Genomic DNA, 19,996 nt, shown 5'->3' with positions numbered 1-19,996 from the left:
CCCTGTCCTCAAGTCCACTTCCCAAGATAGTCACGAGAAGAAAAAATGCTTATGTTCATGAACACAGCAATTTCCTGATGAGACCTCATAAAAAGTGATTTTCCTATAGGAAATGGATTCTAAAGTAAGTATTTTATAAGATTGAATAAACTTCTAAAGATCCCCACAAAAGAAGACAGCTTTTCAGTTGAGAAGCTGCCATTATTAGCATGAAATTTAAGGTTAAACCTCCTAATTAAGAGTAAGGGGGAGTGAGGGAGTGGGAAATGCTGTCTGACTTGTGAAAATGTCCAAATTATAGTCTTTTCTCTGGCCCCAAGAAATAGAGCTTTATTGCATCCTCCTACCTAGAGTAGAACAAGCATTCCCACATAGAGGAGCACAGGATTTAGGTCTAGAAGGGAACTTAAAATTCTAGTTCCTTCATTTTACAGATTTCAAAAACAGAAATTAAAACTGAGGCCCCAGAGAGGTTGTCACTTCCTTAAGATCTCACAGCTAGTAAGTTAGCAGAGCTGGAATTTGAACCCATGTTTTTGGACTATAAATCCAGTGGTCTTTCCACTATGGTTCCTGTGGCACCTGCTTTAACTAAAATGTAAGAATAACATATATGATATAAAATTTTCATGAAAAATGTTTGAAATTTTTAAAAACAATTTTTGCTAAATACTTCCCCTTCAGCCTATTTCCTCCTGTGTTCACTTGTCAAAACATAATCCTCTGTCCTCAAACACTCAACTCTACTCTCTCTCAGGAGATGACCTCACCTCCTACTTTATATTGAAAACATTGAGGCCATCTGCTGTGAACTTTTTCTTCCTCTACATCTGAAAACCTCTCAGTATTTTCTCTCACTCTTTGCCTTTTTTTTTGTCCCACTCTCAGAGAATAAGGTGCTCGTTCTCCTTGCTAAGGCAGACTCTTCAAATTGTGGCCTTGATATATCCCCTCTCCTACTAGGGGATATTTTATTTCATTTTGTTATTTTTGTGAGCTTGTCCCATTGATCATTCTCTCTCTTTTTTTTTCATTTTCAGCATCTTACCATCTACTGTCTTCTCTATAGCTATAAACATCTCCTCTATTTAATTTTAATTTTATGTTTTTCTCAATTACATGGAAACAAAAATTTTTAACATTCATTTAAAAATTTTTAATTCAAAATTTTTTCCTTCCTTAAGAAGGCAAGCAATTTGATATAGATCTTACACATGTAATCATATAAAACATTTCCATATTAGCCATGTTGCAAAATAAAATACAGACTAAAAAGCAAGAATAATAAAGTTTTAAAAATATGCTTTGATTTGTATTCATATGCCATCAGTTCTTTGAGGTAGATAGCATTTTTCATAAGTCCTTTGGAATTATTTTATATCATTATATTGCTAACAATCGGTAAATTAGTCACAGCTGATCATATAATACACAGTTGATCATAAAATGTTGCTGTTACTATGTACAATGGTCTCCTGGTTCTACTTACTTCACTTTGCGTCAGTTTATGTAAATCTTCCCATGTTTTTCTGAAAGCATCCTGCTCAACATTTCTTATATAGCATATTAGTATTCTGTCACATTCATCCACCACAATTTGTTCAGCCACTCCCCAATTGATGGGTATTCCAGCAATTTCCAATTCTTTGCCACCACAAAAAAAGGTATTATAAAAATTTTTGTACATATGTAAGTCCTTTTCATTTTTCTTTGATCCCTTTGCCATATAGGATCTTTTCTAGTTTAACAACAGAAATTCCAACCATTTGACCCTGTCATTCCCTCAAGCTGTTGTCCTGTATTTCTCTTCTATTGTCCTATATTTCATCCCTTTACTATTAAATCCTAGAAAGGGGTACAGTAGATAGAACACTTGGCCTGGAGTCACAAAGACCTGAGTTCAAATCCAACCTCAGACACTGAATAGTCTTATGACCCTGGACAAAAAGGAACATCTAGATCTTATCTGGACAGCCTCCATGTGAGTATACAGACTAGGTGGTTCAGTGGAGAGAGTGCTGGGTCTGTACTATCTATATGACAAAGCAAGTCACTTAACCTCTATTTGCCTCAGTTTCCTCAACTATAAAATGGAGATAACAATAATACCTATTTCCCAGGGTACACACCAGGTACTATATGCTTATTCCTATCCCTTCCTTCCCCTTAATAACCCTTTGCTATATGACTTTGACCCTACTTATCATAGCACCAACCTCCTGGGGTTGATCATAAGGATCTAATGAAGTATTTGTAAAATGTTTAGCGCATTGCCTAGGTACTTAATAGTTTCTTGTTCCTTTTACCACTCCACCCCCAGTGTTTCCAGGCTAGGTGACTCTGACCCTCTTAAATTGAATAGAATATTTCCTAACCCTTACTCTGAGCTGACCTGCACAGGTAGAGTTGTTTCTCCCAGAGGTGCCTTCAACCACTGAAATAACAGGTCCAGTCCCCAGTGCTGGCCTGAGGATACAAAGTTAAAAACCAAATGAGGATAGAGAAGCACTAAAACCTAAGGCATTCAGAAATCATTTTCTATAGTAAATGTCACATAATACATAATGTTACATAACGAATGATGCTTCTCTGTGTACATATCAAATGACCCCCAGCCCCTAGTAGAGTGTAAGCACATTGAGAACCAGATCTGAGTCCTTTGTTTGGTATCTTTGTGTTCTCAGCATTCAAAACAGAGCTTTGCACCTTATAAGACTTTCATTGGATTGAAGTACACATTACAGAATTGAAATGAACTGGCTGTATGTTCATACTTATGAAAGTACAGCATTGAATCAATTTACTTAGAAACCTCCCACCCATCCCCTACCTTCATACAGTACAAAGATAATGTTTAGCCTAATCATATCCTTGAATTATTAGGATTAATAATAATGACATTATGTTGTAATTACATTCATGTTCTACACCTGAAACCTGACGTAGCTAAAGAGTGAAAAAGGAACAGAAAGAATAATAACTTTATCAGTAGAATGGAGGTCAGTGTGAAGATAATCTCTGTGCCTATGTGAGTTGAAGGATTAATGTTATGGGGATTAAATTTTGACAAAAATGTTCTTTATATATGCAGTTACCATTAATTTTCTATCATCTACAATATTCAAAGAAAGTAATTGCATGAATAATCCAAAGATAATTTCCATTCATATTTAGAATGCATTTTTCTTAGCAAATGACTCTCCTGATTAATTTCCTTAAAATAATATTAATGTGTTTACATGTCTTGAGCAAATGCCAATTGGCAGTGGGATAAAATTGACTTAAAATCATGTAGATAATAAAAAGTGAAAATAAAAGCATGTTGAATTCATTGTGTATGCCAATCAGATATTTAAAAACTTGACCCAAGTAAGCTGCAAGGTAGTTAATATACAATATAAGTAATTGAGGTTTGATTATAAATGGATTATGAACATACCTTGTACATTGACAATCAATAAATGTTCATAAACTCCTCTTTTGTTAAGGAAAATAAATTAAATGGCTTGCCTAAACTTATGTAAGTCGGAACCAAAAGTAGTGGGAGAGAATCATTTGGACCTGACTCAACTCTGTGCCATAACTCCTAGACCATGCTTTGTAAAAAGAGTCATGAAACAAAGTATTTTTGATCTCCTGGCAGGTGAGGAGGGAAGAAAAGTGGTGGATTATTGGCTCATCTGGTTTATGTTTGTGAAAAGATACAGGAAAAAAAAAAAGTACTGGTGGACCTGTGAATTCATCCAGTCATTCTGGAAGGCAGTTTAGCGGTAGGCAGCTAGGTGGCGCAATACTTTGATAGTATTATTTTTTTTTAATCAGTTTTAATAGTTTTGATTATGCCAGTTTCATAAAATAGTTTTAGGTCTGGAAATACTATTTCCTTTTCAGTCCTACTCCTTTATCATTCCCACTGATTTGCTATATCTTTTGTGCCTTCAAGTGTATTTTGTTTCTTATCAGGTTGGATGGAGTTGGGGGTGCAGTGTCTAGAGCTTTGGGGTTGGAGTCAGGAAGACCTGAGTTCAAATCCAGCCTCAGATGCTTATGGCTCTGTAATTTGGGGCAAGTCACTGCATCTCTATTTGCCTCAGTTTCCTCATCTGTAAAATTGGGTTAATAATAGCACCCATCTCCCAGGAATGTTGTGATGATTAAATGAGTTTATGATAGTAAAGCGCTTAGATCCTGGTAAATAGTAGGCGCCATATAAATGTTAGCTATCATTATTATTATTAGCTACTATATTAAGTGTAACGTTTGATCCACTGATACCACTACCAGGCATATACTCCAAAGATATCAAAGAAAGAGTGAAAGGATCCATCTGTACAAAAATATTCATGGAAATCCCAGAGATCATAAAAAAGGGGAAAGGACTACATATACAGAAATATTTATAACAGGTCTTTTTGTGGTAGCAAAGAATTGGAAATTGAGGGGATGCCCATCAATTAGGGAATGGTTGAACAAGTTGTGGCATATGAATGTAATATACTATTGTGCTATGAGAAATGACAAGCAAGGTGATTTCAGAAAACCCTGGAAAGGCTTACATGAACTGATGCAAAATGAAGTAAGTAGAATCAGGAGAACATTATACACAGTATGGGCAATATTATGCTATGATCAACTATGAATGACTTAGCTCTTCTCAGTAACACAGTGATCCAAGACAATTCCAAAGGACTTATGATGGAAAATGCTATTCACTTCCAGAGAAAACCTGATGGAGTCTAAATGCAGATTGAAGTGTGCTATTTTTTTGGTGTGTTTTTCTTCTTTCATAACATTACTAATATGGAAATATGTTTTACATGATTGCACATACTTATATCAAATTGCTTACCATCTTAGGGCGGGGAAGGTAAGGGGGGAGGAAGGAAATTTGGAGTTTAAATTTTTTTAAAAGAATGTTAAAAATTGTCTTGACACGTAATTGGAAAACAATAAAATACTATTTAAAAATATTCATAGAAGCACTTTTAAAGCAACAAATAACTGGAAATTCAAGAGGGGTTTTCCATCAATTGGGGAATTGCTGAACAAATTAATGGTATATGAATATGTAATATATAATGGTATATGAATGTAATGGAATATTATTATGCTGAAGTGAATGATGAAAATTATGAGTTCAAAGAAAACTGAGGAGAAATGAGTAGAACCAGGAGAATAATATATGCAGTGACTATAGTGTTATAAATAAAATATCGTTGGAAGACTTAAAAACTGATGCCACGATGAACAGTCCTATGTTAAGCAATCTTACCTCCTAACAGAAAGGTGATGAGCCAGAGGTGTAGATCGAGAGGCCATCTAGTCAGAATCATACTGAAATCTGGGCAGTAGTTGTCCAGTATCGTGAGGATGGACAAACCAAACTCTTTTGAGTGATTCCACATCTCTTTCAGGAGGTTCTGCAATGTCCTGGGACTTGTTCAGTCTATACCAGTATTTCTTAAACTATGGGTCTGGACTCATAAAATTTGGCAACGGTAAAAGGTTTCTGAACATGCAACAACCAAAAATTAATTCAAAATCAAATGTATAACGAGCCCGAGGTGTTTCTGGCAGCTCTTTCCCAAGTTGCATTGGGCAACTTCACTGCAGCCTTGGTTCTAAACACAAAGAATGCCCACTTTGCACTAAGCATGCTCTCAGACCACACAACACCAACACATGATGCCAAAAAGTGGAAAGGGATCTTGAGTGGAAAAGGTTTAAGAAGGCCTGGTTTAGATACGTTATCCACATATGAAGGAGCTCACCATTCACCCATTCACAGGGAATTCTTCCTTGACCTGGATTCTATGCTGGATTCTATAACTTCTCTATAATATTAACAAATGTTTTGGCAAGCATAAAGTTTAGTTTATGTGCTTTTTTTAAAAAAAGACCAATATGTAATAGAGAAAAAAAAATATTTATTTAACATTTGTGGGATGTACCTGTCTATTTGCATAAAGAATTTCTTGATAATAAATGCTGGATAGAAAGATGAGGAAAGAACTCAATAGTTTTTCATATTTATCTGAACCTTATCCTACTCACAGTTTGGAGGAAAGTTAAGGTAGCAACTTGAACACTCTTGTCCTTGGGTTCTCATGAAGCTTTAGGGCCAAAATAAGCTTCTGGAGTCAAGATCAATTTCTTGTGAATAAAAGTCAGAAGAATATTAGGAACCTATCCATGGCCCTGCATGTCCTGTATTCCTTTAAGTAAATAGAACCCTTACTCATAGAAATTAATGTGCTTTATATTGATGAGACTTTCTTAAATTTTATAAGCTGCAATTTAATTGCTGTTAGTGGTGAAATGAAATAACTTGGGAATGGGAAGATTAATTCAAACCATATGAACGGGTCCAGGAAAAGTGACTTTTGCTTTAGTTTCTTGTCCATTGGCTAATTTTTCAGAGTAGGAAGTGACATCAGATCAAACTGACCTTAGAACTTTTAAACTTCATGTGAGAGGGAGAATTTCAGCAGAGCAGGCATTGGAATTGAGTTGATTAGTACTAGCCAACAGCTGTCATCTTTCCCCTCAGACAGTCCCTAGATTTTCTCTTCACAGCAAATCTGCCGTGAGCACAGGTGAGAGAAGGGGGAAAGACCAGCAGTTACATCCTGTCTTTGTTGCATTTAACTAGCATCTAATGGAATGAAGGCAATCTTTCCTATCACTGCCTGGCTTACTTGTTTGTCTTGCTCTTCCCTTGTCATGGTGACTGAGCCCTATCAGGGCACATTCTTATCTTTTGCTTTAGTCTGTGAATTTCTCTAAACAGTATGCCTCCACATCCTCAGCACTCACTCTCTTGCACTCAGCACTCCATCCCTTGTACTGCCTATGCTACTGAAATTCTTCTCAAAGGTCACTATCAAATCATAGGATCATATATATGGAACTGAAAGGGGCAGAGATCATCTAACTTAGGAGTCAGCAAACTATAGCTGGTAGGCCAAACCTTCCTGCTCCCTGTTTCTTTATGACCAGAGAGGAATAAGCATAGTCTTTACATTTTTAAATAGTTTCATTGTATTTTAAAATATAAAAACTATATTTAACTTTCTCACTATACAACAGGCAGAGGCTGGGACTTAATTAGCCTTTGAGCCATAGTTTGCCAACCCCTAATTACTTTTCACAGAATCTAAGAGTTAAAAGGGATCTCAAAGACTACAGTTCAATCTATACCCAAGTGATAATCCCCTCTACAACAAATAGCTTTTGTTTAGGACCACCACTGAGAAGGAAACTACTTCCTGGGTAACCCATTTTATTTGTAGTTCAAATTATTAAGAAGTTCCAAGCTCACATTAATTTCTTTGCGACTTCCCCTTATTGCTTCTAGTTCAGCTCTTTAGGACCAAGAAGAATAGGGGTAAACCATGAGCCAACCTTTGAAATACTTGAGGACAGTTATCACATACCCTCTGAGGCTTCTCTTGTACAGGGCAAACATCTACATATTTCATTTATTTTATTTGATTTAGGCCAATGTTTTTTCCCATCCTTCTATTGATCCTTATATAGCATTAATTTGAGACCCTTTGCTGTACTCATTGTTCTCTCTAGGACAATCCTACATTCTCTAATTTATCAGTGCCTTTTTTTTTCTTTTTGAAGGGGAAAGGTAGAGCAATTGGGGTTAAGTGACTTGCCCGAGATCATATGACTAGTTTTGGGATTTTTTGTTAAGTGTCTAAGGCAGGATTTGAACTCAGGATCTCCTGACTCCAGGGCTGGTGCTCTATTTACTGCACCACCTAGTCACACCATATCAATGCCTTTCTTAAAATGTGGTACCCAGAATTGAACTACAGATTTGGTTTGACCAGGACAAAACAGATTTGGACTACAGCCTCTTTAGTTCTAGACAAAGACGGTATGCTTTCCTTTTCTTTTTTTTTTTTTTTTTTTGGACAGTATGCTTTTCTTAATGCAGCCTCAGATTACAATAGCTCTCTTGGATGTCACTTTACGTGTTGACCCATATTGAGTCCCAGTCACCAGACCTCTTTCAGGTAAACTGATGTCCAAATATTCTTCCCTTTCTTCTACTTTTCTAGATGAACATCAATCTAAACCAAGAATTCTTAACCTCTTTTGGGTCACAGACCCCTTTTTATAGTGATATTTTTAAGTAATAGAAGAAAATAGTCAATTCTAGTTAAAAGTTAATGAAAATAAAGATGTAATGGTTTTTTCCCACCCTAGATAGTGAATGCCCCAAAATCTATTCTTGGAGGTCTATGGATCCCAGATTAAAAAACTTTGGTCTAATTATATCTTTTCACATTTTTTTTAGATACATGGGACTTAAAAAAAAAACTTCAGATGTAAGACTTTACATTTAACCCTATTAAATTTCACTTTATTTGATTTGAGGCTATATTTTGGCCCATCCAGATAATTTTGAATACTTTTATCCAGTGTGTAAGCTATCCTTCCTGATTTTGTGTCATTGGTTTCTAGGTCTCAAATACTTGGGAGCCATATAGTGTCTTGAAGATTTAGTGTTGTGAATCTCAAAGATTCAGAGAGGTCTAACCTTGGGGGTCAATGAAGGAATCCAAGTGACTCAGTTCAAAAGCACCAAGAACAACCATCTCCACCTAAAAGTGCATCAGTAGTGCCTGTCACCAAGAAGAAATGAAGCAAGAGATAAAAAGTAAAATAAAAACCTCATGAGAAAAAAGTAGAATGAAAATGATTAGCTGAAAACAAAAAAAATGGTAAATGTTAGCTGAGTATTAGACTCCTTAAAAATTAGAATGGACCAAAATGAAATCAACAGCTCCATTAGACAGTAAGAAATATTAGAACAAAATAAAGATTGACAAAAGGAAAAGGAAATATAAATAAAACATATCTCTAATAAAAACACCTGACTTAAAAAATAGGTTGAGATAATCAAAGAATCACTAGACTCCATGAAAACCATGATTAAAAAGTATCCTAGATACTATATGTCCTTAAAGAAACACCAGAAGGCACATATGTAATTCATAGAACATCATAATCAAAATCTAGAGTACAGTTATCACATACCCTCTCAGTCTTCTCTTGTACAGGCCAAACATCTACATATTTCATTTATTTCATTTGATTTAGGCCAATATTTTTTTTTCACTTCAAAGAAAAAATATTGTGAGGAGCCATAAAGAAGTAAGGAAGGAAGGAAGGAGTTATACTTAGGATCACACAAGACCTGGCAACTTCAACTAAATGAGAAATCTTGAAATGTAATATTCTAAAAGACTTAAGGGCTTGCAACCATGAATACCTGAACCTGGAAACGTAGGCATAATCCTATAGGAGAAAGAATGCCTTTAACAGAATAGAATGCTGTAATGATAATAACTAGCATTTATATTGGTTACTCTATTGTACTGCTGGGAGACTACCATTTTTTTGTGCAATTCTGGGGTGGAAGATGTCACTTTGTTTTCTCACTGTATATTTCTCAATTATTCATTGTGGTGAAAATTTTAAGTTTTTGCTGGAGTAGGTTGCCTTCCTCCTTCCAGGCAACCAATTCTGGCTAGAAATCTAGAACTCTCCTTTTCTGAATATCAGTTTTTCTGCCCTTGGTTTCAGAGAATTCTCTGAAAATTCAGAGAATTTCAATTCCCTTATCTCTTTAACTGTTCCTTTTATTTTCTTCACCAGCTCTCTTTACCCTTCCCAGTTCCTTAGCGAGTGTTCCCCACAGGTCTGCTCTTGCCCTTATTATCTTTCCTCCTAAATTTGCTTTTTTTTTCCACTTTCCTCTTTCACTATATTTCCAAGAAATCATAAATTAAAATCTTCCAGATCTATTAGAACCAGAAAATGAAATCACCATTAACTCAGTCTCCCATGTTTTAAAACTTGATAGATTGTTTTGTTCTTCTGGTAAATCTATAGCATATTATTCATATCCATCCTTTCCCCTTTGTCACTGCTGCCACTGCCATCTTCATATGAGCCCTCATTGCTACCCAATTGCTACAATAGCCTCCTAACAATTCTCCCTATTTCCTATGTCTTTCTTTTCTAATTTAGCCATTAACAAAATAATTTTCCTAAATTATAGATATAGTCATGACATTCCTACCTTCAAAAATCTTCAGTGGCTCCCTATTGCTTATCAGCTGGTCTTTAAGTTTCATGCCTGATGTTGAAATCCTTTCATACTCTAGTGCTTTCCTTCCTTTTCAGTATTATCTCATTTTACTCTCCACATATACACTAAGCTCCAGCCAAATTGAATCAGTCTTTGTTCAGTGTACTCCCATTCCTCTTTGTCTACAGATCCTTCTTTTTAAAATCCACTTTTATTTTCATTTTCAAATTAGCTCTCTTACCTCCAGCTACTCTTCCCATTGAGAAAAGAAAACAAAACTCTTTACAAATATATATTACAAATATATGTCGCTAAGCAAACAAATTCCTGTATTAGCCAACTTTATATCCTTTAAGCCCAGTATAAACACCACCTCCTTTCTGAAACCTTCCTTGATGCCTCTAGTTTCCAGTGATCTTTTCCCCATGTATCTCATATATTACATTGTTCTGCACCTTTCTAAAATGTTCTGTTGCTTTATATTGTATCATTGTATGTTATTTTGCATTATAGTAATGTCTGTATCTGACATGTGTCATTAGAAAGAAAGCTCCAGGGGCGGCTAGGTGGTACAGTCAGTAAAGCGCCGCCCCGGAGTCAGGAGGACCCGAATTCGGTTCCGGCCTGAGACACTTAACACCCACCAAAAAAACTAGCCATGTAACCTTGGGCAAGTTACTTAACCCCAATTGCCCTCCAAAAGGCAAGGAAGAAAGGAAAGAAGGAAGAAAGGAAGGAGGGAGGGAGGAAGGCAGGGAGGGGAGGGAAGGTGGGAGGGAGGGAGGAAGGAAAGAGGGAGGGAGGAAGGGAGGGAGGGAGGGAGGAAGGAAAGGAAAGAAGGAAGGAAGGGAGGAAGGAAGGGAGGGAGGGAGGGAGGGAGGGAGGGAGGGAGGAATGGAGGGAGGAAGGGAAGGAGGGAGGAAGGAAGGAAGGAAGGAAGGAAGGAAGGAAGGAAGGAAGGAAGGAAGGAAGGAAGGAAGGAAGGAAGTTCCATGAAGACAGACATCCTATCTTTGTTTCCCCTAGTTGTACATAGGTCTCTTCATATATGTTTGTTGAAACTGATTGAACTGTAGCTTATACTCATGTTTCCTTGTTTGTTTTTGTCCCTTTCCTAGTTTGTTGTGACTGTGTTTTGGAGCATCTACGTCTATGATAGAGAGATGGTTTACCCGAAGTTACTTGATAATTTTATTCCTGCATGGCTGAACCATGGAATGGTGAGTAGAGCAAAACAGATTATATAGATATATAGATACATACACATACCTATATACATATATATGTAAACATATATGTATTTTAAATCTGTTCATAAGTGTATTTCCTGGTGCTTGCATTTCCATTGTGCCTCCATGGATTATCGTGAAATGTGTACAAAAGAATGGATGATCATTAAGGAAGAAAGATGTTAAATGATTAAAACCTCTTTCCTTTTAATGACCAAATTTAATTAGTATTAGGCCTATTAGGTAAATTGACCCACTATGTATACTAACTTAGGGTTGCTATTTATTTTGTAATGAAACCACATTTAATAAAATGCTAGTTAATCAGTCTCTGAGAGATAAAATTAAATTATTTTTTTACATTGAAGTGACTTCTACTTTACAGATTGAATACTAGTTCATGTCTCATCATCTTTCTATCCCTTTATTTTCCAATTCTCTTCTACCTTCACCTAGAAATATTAATAAGACCCTTTTGGCAACAGAATTATGTTGGATAATTTCTCAAAACTAATAGCAACTTTGGAAACATTTATATTTTTTTCCTTTAAATGTTTAAGGAATATATCCTTGCCTGTCTTTGTTAATGGAGCTCTTTTTCGATCCAGTCCCTGTTTGTTGAGGGCTTCTGGTTTTTTCTGATTGGAAAAACTTATAGCCATTGAGATTTTTACTTTTTCCCAATCTCATCCCTCTCGATGCCTTAGATATTGTAATGTCTTCCCAAACTTTCAGTCTGATGATTTTTAATGTGTTATCAACCTCCGAATGAGGGAAATTGTTTGCAGAGGAACTTAGTATTATCTTATTGCTTCACTTTCTGAGGTTGAAATTGTCTGTTTTTGTTGTTGTTGTATTAAATTTATTTGGAAGCCTGCAGTTTGGTCATAGCCATTTTTAGAAAATGTCACAGGATACTTCTGGTGAAAAGGGAAGTATATTACATCAATTATAGGGGAAAGGAAGAGCTCTAAATGCTACAACCAAATTAAAATTCCCCCTCCCCACTTTGGTGAATTTTAAGAAAAGTAGTGCACAATAACAAATGCACATATGATTGTGCTAGAATGACAACCAGGCCTTTCTAAAACAAAAAGTAATGATTGACATGTTTCTATGCTTTCCTAAGCATCGAGGAGGTGACATAGTATAGGGGAAAAGGGCTTTGGATGGTGAGTCAGGAGAGGGGTTCTGACTCTATCATTAACTGTGACCTTTAGTAGTCTATTTAAACTCTGTGGACCTCATTCTCCCTACCCATAGCATAAAGGAGCTGTACTTTTGGAGGATACTTTGAATTTTAACAATCACAATTTTCTTTGATGATATCATTCTAGCTGCCATATGTAATGACTTACAAAACACCATTGGGCCAACCAATAATGAAACAGTACATACTTTACAACTATGATTTGGAGAGTGTTTTTTCCCAAAGGGCATTTTAGTCATATGCATATTCATTCTTGTTCATTCTTGATGGGACAAGTAGAACTTGTACAACTACAAATATGGAGGGCAGAAGAAATATGTTAAGCATATTCTGAAGGAGAGTTCCTACAGTAAAGTTGTAGACTTCTGGAGAACATCATTTGGGATGTATCATTTGAGTATCAGATATTCTTTCTAAGAAAAGGTTTCAGGTCAGGCTTGAACTTCAGACACAGATTTTGCACAGGGCTGCTGTAGTCACAAATCAAAGAATAATCTTACCATGTTTTCAGTGAGGAAAGAATTATGCCTCATAAATTAGTCATTTCAGCTCTGTCCAGGTGCAGTCATCATCCACAGCATTATTTTCAAATATGAAGCAGTGATATATAACTGTTTACAAGTGAAGAAAGTGTATGACCTAGTGAAGTGAGGACATCCTTGAAGCCCTTGTCTGCTGTTACTATTTAGAACTAGCAGCTACTTTCTTAGGGGGATTAGCAGAGAACAATGGAATTACATCATAGGGTAGAGCATTCTAACTACTTAACCACTTGGCTCCTTTTCTGCATCTCTAAACTGTATGTAATACCATTAGTCTGAAGAATTGATCACAACCTCTGTTGTTCCAGTTTTACATTTTTCTGAGGCTGAATGTTTCCAGCAGGCAGCTTATTAACCAAATTTCCAGGCTTCAGACCTTAAGTCTATGTCTGATTTCAGACTTGTCCTTCAGATGACTTTGATAACTAAGTTGAGAAACACAACTCTCACCTTGCTTGGTCCTATGGACAGGCTTCCTCTGCTGCCATTGCTCCATAGATCTGAAACTTTTGAGCACACTCTCCTCTGTTCATAACAAACTAGAGTGTCATGTCACAACAGCTAATTAAGTCTTTTGCTCTGTAATATGCCTTAGTCTATTGTAGAAGGTATAATATTTATACCTAACAGTAAAAAGGGAACTGATTTAGCCTCTTTGTAAAGTCCAGTGTCAACATTCTCTGTCCAGTGCTTGGAGGATCCCTTTGTTGGCTACGAGAGTTCATATCACTCCAGGAAAACATTGATTTCTTCTCAGATGCAGAACCAGACATTGTTTGGGCTCAGCATTGTTACCACCCTGGCATCTTGGACCATAAAATTGAAATTCAGTTCACAATGTGTCATTATGACTCTCTCTTAGAAGGCATCATGACACCTCGAATTTACAAAACTAGAGCAGTAAGCGAACTGTCATAGTAGAAAGAACATTGGATTTAGAATCTAAGGATCTGGATTCCAAATCTGATTGCTTCCTTCTACCTTGGGAAAATTATTTTTCTTCTCTGGGCCTTGATTTCCTCATCTGTAAAATGAAAAGGGTAAAGTAAAAGATCAATTTCAGCTCTAAATTCTATAGTCTTATAAAAGAATGTGGAAACAACAACAAGATAAAACAGGGTTTAGATTTAATACAAGATGTAAAAAACTGGATCCCGTTTTGTTTGGAAGGAGATAGAGAGGGCTGGGGAATTAGAAGTTAGATCAGTGATCTCTCAATCCTAGTTTTATAACTGTACTGTGGGTGCTAATGACAACATAAAAACTGTCCAGACAAAGACTATTGGACTAGGAGTAGGAAATTTGGGCTGTAGTCTTGACCTGGTGCTTTGTAATCATAGGAACGGCCAATTATTTGTACTTTTTGAGATCCAGCTTCTTTGTCTGTAAATAGGAATAATCTCATTGCTGTGCTCAGGGTATCTGGTGAGATAACAAAACAATGAAATATAATATGTCTAAAAGGTATCATTTAATTTTTTAAAAATCAACATTCTTCATTATACTACTTTTGGGGTAGGGGGAGCAAACTCAAGCTGCCATAGTAGAAAGAACACTAGATTTATAATCAAAGCACCTGGATTCTAAATCTAATTGCTTCTTACTACCTTGGAAATTTTTTTTTCACTTGAGGATTGTTACAAGTTCAAAAAGTTTAGGAACTCTAGGCAAATGTGTCCTTTCTTTCCCTCTCAAGAATAGTGGGTGGTTATCCAAGAATTTGTCCAAGTGGCTAGCCAGCACTCCACATGCAGATATAATGTGTCTGTTGTCCTATCCCCCTTGGCTGGTTACACAAAAAACAGTTGACAGCAACTGCCAAGAATTGTACCTTTCAAGGTTGATGGTGGTGGAGTGGTACGTAATGGAAAGCTGTGGCAGTCTTCTGGGGAGAGAACTGCATGGAGGTGCTGCATTAAACACGGTATCTTAACGATGAAGATGTGGCCAGGAAGCTACAAGAAGGCTAGCCAGCAGAAGAGCTACTTCAGAGAGCTAATGCAGGAGCTACAAAGGGATTATGTTCTGACAAGAAGTATGGGTATTATCTCCGCTCTCCTTCCTTGTTACTGAGCTCAGTTCTTGCTGCAAAAATAGAACCCTGGGCCCCTCCACTTCTGCTGACCATAATTTTAAAGCACCATCGGGGGAACAAATAAGCATTTTAAAGACAAATACCCATAAATATTTAAACTCAGAAAAGATTGTAGACAATTAGCACTGCTGTATCAGGAAGCACTCAACAATGATACGGTGTCTGTGCTTATTGAGAGAACTAATTAATGTTGATGAGTGCTTTGAGATCTCAAATGAAAGTCACTACAGATGAGTAGGCTGTTATTATTATTTTTGTTATTATAGAGCTGTGAACAGCCATGACATAGATATTCTGAACATCACAGCATGAATTATCCATTCTCCATATAATTTCTGAAGGAGAAAGAAAGGAATTGGGCCCCCCACTGAGAATACTCAAAGTGTCATTGTTTCTTATGTACAATTGAAGATCAAACTAACCTTAATTTAGATGAATGTTTAGTCTTTTCAAAATTATTTTGACATTTAGTAATTACTAAAGACAGCTGTAGTTTTTGTACATCTGCCTTCTTAAAGAAGAAAGGAGTGTTAAATGTGTCTGGATGATCATGGGTTTTATAGAAATACAAAGATGAAGTTACTCTCTTTGAGTATAACATGACTTGTGGAAACTGTTCAAGTCTGGGTAATACAGTTCCTGCATTTGATTCCAGGAGGAGCTTAGGTCATTCAATCCTCTCACCCTTATGAACTCTGGCTAAAAGAATACCAGTGAAAACATTATACTTAAAGGACCTGACCTTGTGCTTTATTTTTCTTTTACTTTTAAGAGTTCTCCCTCTAAAGCTGCTCCAAGATACCTGAGAAAACTCAACAATAAAACTTATAAGCTGTGGTAGAGGGTAGAAATTTCTTGGGAGCATCAGGCTAGATGGGGTTCATACTTGAAAGGGACTCCCACAGAAAACTCTAAAAGGGCAAAGGAATCTAGCAAAATAACATTGTTAAATTCATACTGATGGGATTTTTGCAGTATTTCAACTTGTTCTTTTACTTTTCTAATTTAGTGAAGTTCCTTCATCCCCTCATCTTCTACAACACCTCAGCTGACCCCAAATTTGCCTTATGCATTTCTGCCTTTGAACCTTTATGGAGGCCATATTTCTTGACTGGAATGATTTCCTTTATCATCCTTCCTTCCTTCTTCTTCCCATCCAAATCTCATTGAGACCCAACACAGTCCAACATTTTCCATGAAGCCTTCCTTGACTACCCCAGACCTCAGTGACTTTTTCCTTTTCTAATGTGCAGGGACTTTACCCCATTCTGCAATCACAAAACTTATTGTCTGTATATCAGGCACTTAGATACTGCCTTCTATTATTAGTTTCTATTATATATATATATATATATATATCCATCTACATATATCTATATCTATGTGTGTGTGTGTGTGTGTGTGTGTATATATATATACATATATATATATGTATATATATATATATATATATAATATCTTCCCAGATACTCCTTGCTGTTAGGAATGTCTTCCTTCTTTGTATCCCCCATAATATCTAGCAGTGAAGCAAACATTTGAAAATGGTTGCTTGGTTTATTGACTTCTGATAGAGAATGAGTCAAAACAGAGACTTCCTTATTGGATCTCAGAAAGTACCAAAAAATAGTAGTGAAAAAAAGATAACAATTTCAAATAATTCACTTCATTCCTAACTTTAATGTGTGCTCCAACTTCTCTCCAACTTCAGCTACACTACAAGGAAAGCAGGGTAGTTCATTCCACATCTCTCCTACTGAAGAAGTTATGCATCGGTGTATGTCACAATTACATAAAAATAATAATAGCAGCTAATATTTATGTGGCACTTTAAGGTTTGCAAAGCACTTTACCATTGTTATCTAATTTTGTCCCCACGACAACCTAGGAGGTAAGTGTATTATGCACATTTTATGAATAAGAAACTGAAGCAGACAGAGGTTAAGTGATTTGCCCATGGTCACATGCCTAGGAAGTACATGAAACATAATTAGAACTCAAGTCTTTGGGGTGCTAAATAGAGGAGCCTCTAATTGTTACCCAAAGAATACACTGTGTCTCTGTCCTCATATAAATGTGGAGTTCTGGTCAATCTAGGAGTAGTAATGTCAGCTGAATAATAGACCAAATTAAGTACAATGAGTAACTCTCCTGTGTATGAGTTATTTTATTTATATCAATTATTTTTTCTCAAGGACAGTATAAAAAGATGACTTTTGAATGTCTTTTCTAAGGCAATGCAGATATCTGTAGACTTCCAGACTAGTTTAAAATTCAAGGCTGAAATTATTTGGCTTAAACTCTGAATCTTTTTTCTTCTTGCTAAACACTAAAGATGGGCAAGCCTAGCAGTATTTTGAGTTCATCAAAAGGTCTGTAACTCATATTCAAATGTTTTGGGGTCAGCAAAACCCAAAACATGGTTTGCTCAGTACTTTTCTCCTAATCCTTAGACCCATACATATGTCAAAGTAAACCTAATCCATATGTTTTTAATTCATTTACCCTTAGCTCTTCAAAATGTTGTTTTCTAAGAGCTGTTTGAAGCCCAAGAGGCTTTTGATAGGGTTTTGGACTGGCAGGAATGAAATTTCTTGGGGATTGACTCCTTTGATACCACAGACAAATCTTCTGTTAGCCACCAGAATTGACTGTATGGCAGAAGGCCTTGCTCACATCCTTTGCAAGTCTTTAATAAATGCCATGTAAACCCTTATCCTTTGAATCAGGCAATCACTAGTCTTAAATACACAAGTTGAATTTAAAGCTTAGTATTTTTTAACTTCCTGGGTGCTCTGTATTTTAGGAAACATAATTTCCTATTCCTCTTTCACCAACAATGCAAAAGTCAAAAGGTTGCACCCGGTAAATTAACAATTTAATAAAAAAAATTTTTTTAAATGTTCCATGGGGCTCTTTAAAGATAAGTCTAATATAAATTTTTCCAGAGCATACTCTTTTTTTTAAAGCAGTTGGGGATTAGTAACTTGCTCAAGGTTACATGGCCAGTTATTTTGTGTGGGTGTTAAGTATCTGAGGCCAGAACCAATCCCAGGTCCTCCCAACTCCAGGGCTGGCACTCTTACTCACTGCGCTACCTAGCCTCCCCTAGAGCATACTCTTTATAATTAGAAAACGTGAGTAGTAAAACCTTGAAGAAACCAATAGGAGTAGAAAAAAAAAATAAACTGTGGTCGGATGTCAGTTCATTGAGACACAGGATTAATGAATTCTTGGTCTTGTTATCCATGGTCTGAATACAGTCCCTGATACACAGCAGGTGCTTACTCAGTGCTTGTTGATGGGTTGATAAGAGTGTTGGCTTACAATTAGATTGTGCTCTTTTACATGTATAACCATAACCATCCTAGTGAGATAGATAAGTGTATTCTTGAAAAATATAAGTTTTAAAAAAAAAACTTTCCATGGCAGTCTTTAAAAATGCATCTAGCCTTTCCTTTTTAGAGATAAGAAAACAGAGGTTTAGAAAGGATAAGTAAGCCCAAGGTCACAAAGGAAGTCAATGGAACTCTAATCAGAGTCTTCTGACTCCAAGGTTCGTGCTTTTCCTACTATAGGTATAGCTCTGCAAGGTGGCTCCTTAAGCAAAGATGTGAAATTGATGATAATAAGCCTAAGAGAGGCAGAAATAATAATGGCAGGTAGCAAAATGCAGCAAGGAAAACAAAGCATAAGATAGGGATTGTCCTTAGTTTTCTGTAGCTGCTTGATAAGTCATTGTTCCCAGAGGCAGCTGGGTAGTACAATGCTACAGTGCATAAAGTGCTGGGCTTAGAATCAAGAGGACCTGAGTTCAGATTCTGCCTCAGACACTTGCTAGCTGTGTGACCCTTTGGAAGTCACTTAACCTCTTTGCCTCAGTTTCCTCAGCTGTAAAATGGGGAGAAATAATAGCACCTACCTCCTGGTGTTGTTGTGAGGATCAAGTGAGGTAATAATTGTAAAGCACTTAGCACAGAGTTTGGCTCCTAGTTGTCATGAGGTAAATGCTTGTATCCTTCTTTCCTTCCTCTGTGTGAATATAACTGAAATGATTCACAAGCTAACATTTTCTGAATTTTTCTGGGTGCTGCTTGTAATCTTTTTAAAGTAAAGCTTGGCTCATGCCGTCCTTGCTCCAAAACTCTTAGTGCCTCCCCATTACCAACCAAGAAATTCTAAACTTTTTGCCTAGTATTCAGTCATTGCCACCACTGGGCACAACCTACATTTTTAGACTTACTTCCCACTGCTTCCTTTCGTGCACATGACAGTGTGGCCAAAAAGGACAATTTTATATTCTTTGAATGGGCTCTGTGGTTTCCTTACTCTGAGTTTTTGTTAGAATTGTACCCTTCTGATGCCCTTTTCCATTAATACTCTCTCAAATTCATATGTATCATTCAAGGCTAAACTCAAATTCTTTCTTTTGTGTGGTTTACCTGATCAACCCCACCGGAAGTATTTCCTCCTATCTCTGACCTAACATAGCATTTTGTACCTGACTCTCATATTGCCCCTCTGTATTACAGATTATATTATAGTTATTTGTTTACATGCCTTATCTCCCAGCCAGCTTCAGACTGTGCAGCAGACATTCTGCCCCTCTTCTCTACTCCCACTAGAACTCAGGCTCCCATCTCTTGGACTCTGAGCTTTGAAAAGGGAGCTTTTCACTTTATGTCAAAGGGCTTTGCATGAAGTCTCTACTTATAGAGGACTCCACTTTGCCTAGCAGCTAGGCATATACCTGCAGCAAACCTTTTGCCAGCCCTAGGTTTCCTGTATTTGTTGTCTTCCCATATTTAG

At 36.6% G+C, this 19,996-nt stretch overlaps 1 protein-coding gene across 5 annotated transcripts in view; it reads left to right on the top strand.

Annotated features, from left to right (window-relative positions):
- AIG1 (androgen induced 1) overlaps positions 1-19,996 on the top strand; it is a 326,437-nt gene that overhangs the window by 115,931 nt on the left and 190,510 nt on the right. For all 5 annotated transcript variants that reach the window (XM_069077428.1, XM_069077425.1, XM_069077427.1 and 2 more), the window contains exon 3: positions 11,233-11,334. In XM_069077428.1, the coding sequence (XP_068933529.1) occupies positions 11,233-11,334 (102 nt within the window). The remainder of the gene's footprint in view (positions 1-11,232; positions 11,335-19,996) is intronic.

This window comes from Petaurus breviceps, unplaced genomic scaffold (assembly GCF_028583685.1).
Source record: "Petaurus breviceps papuanus isolate PSGF00001 unplaced genomic scaffold, PetGlider_PUasm1.0 90977, whole genome shotgun sequence".
NCBI lineage: Eukaryota > Metazoa > Chordata > Mammalia > Diprotodontia > Petauridae > Petaurus > Petaurus breviceps.
This window is presented reverse-complemented; position numbering and strand designations above follow the sequence as displayed.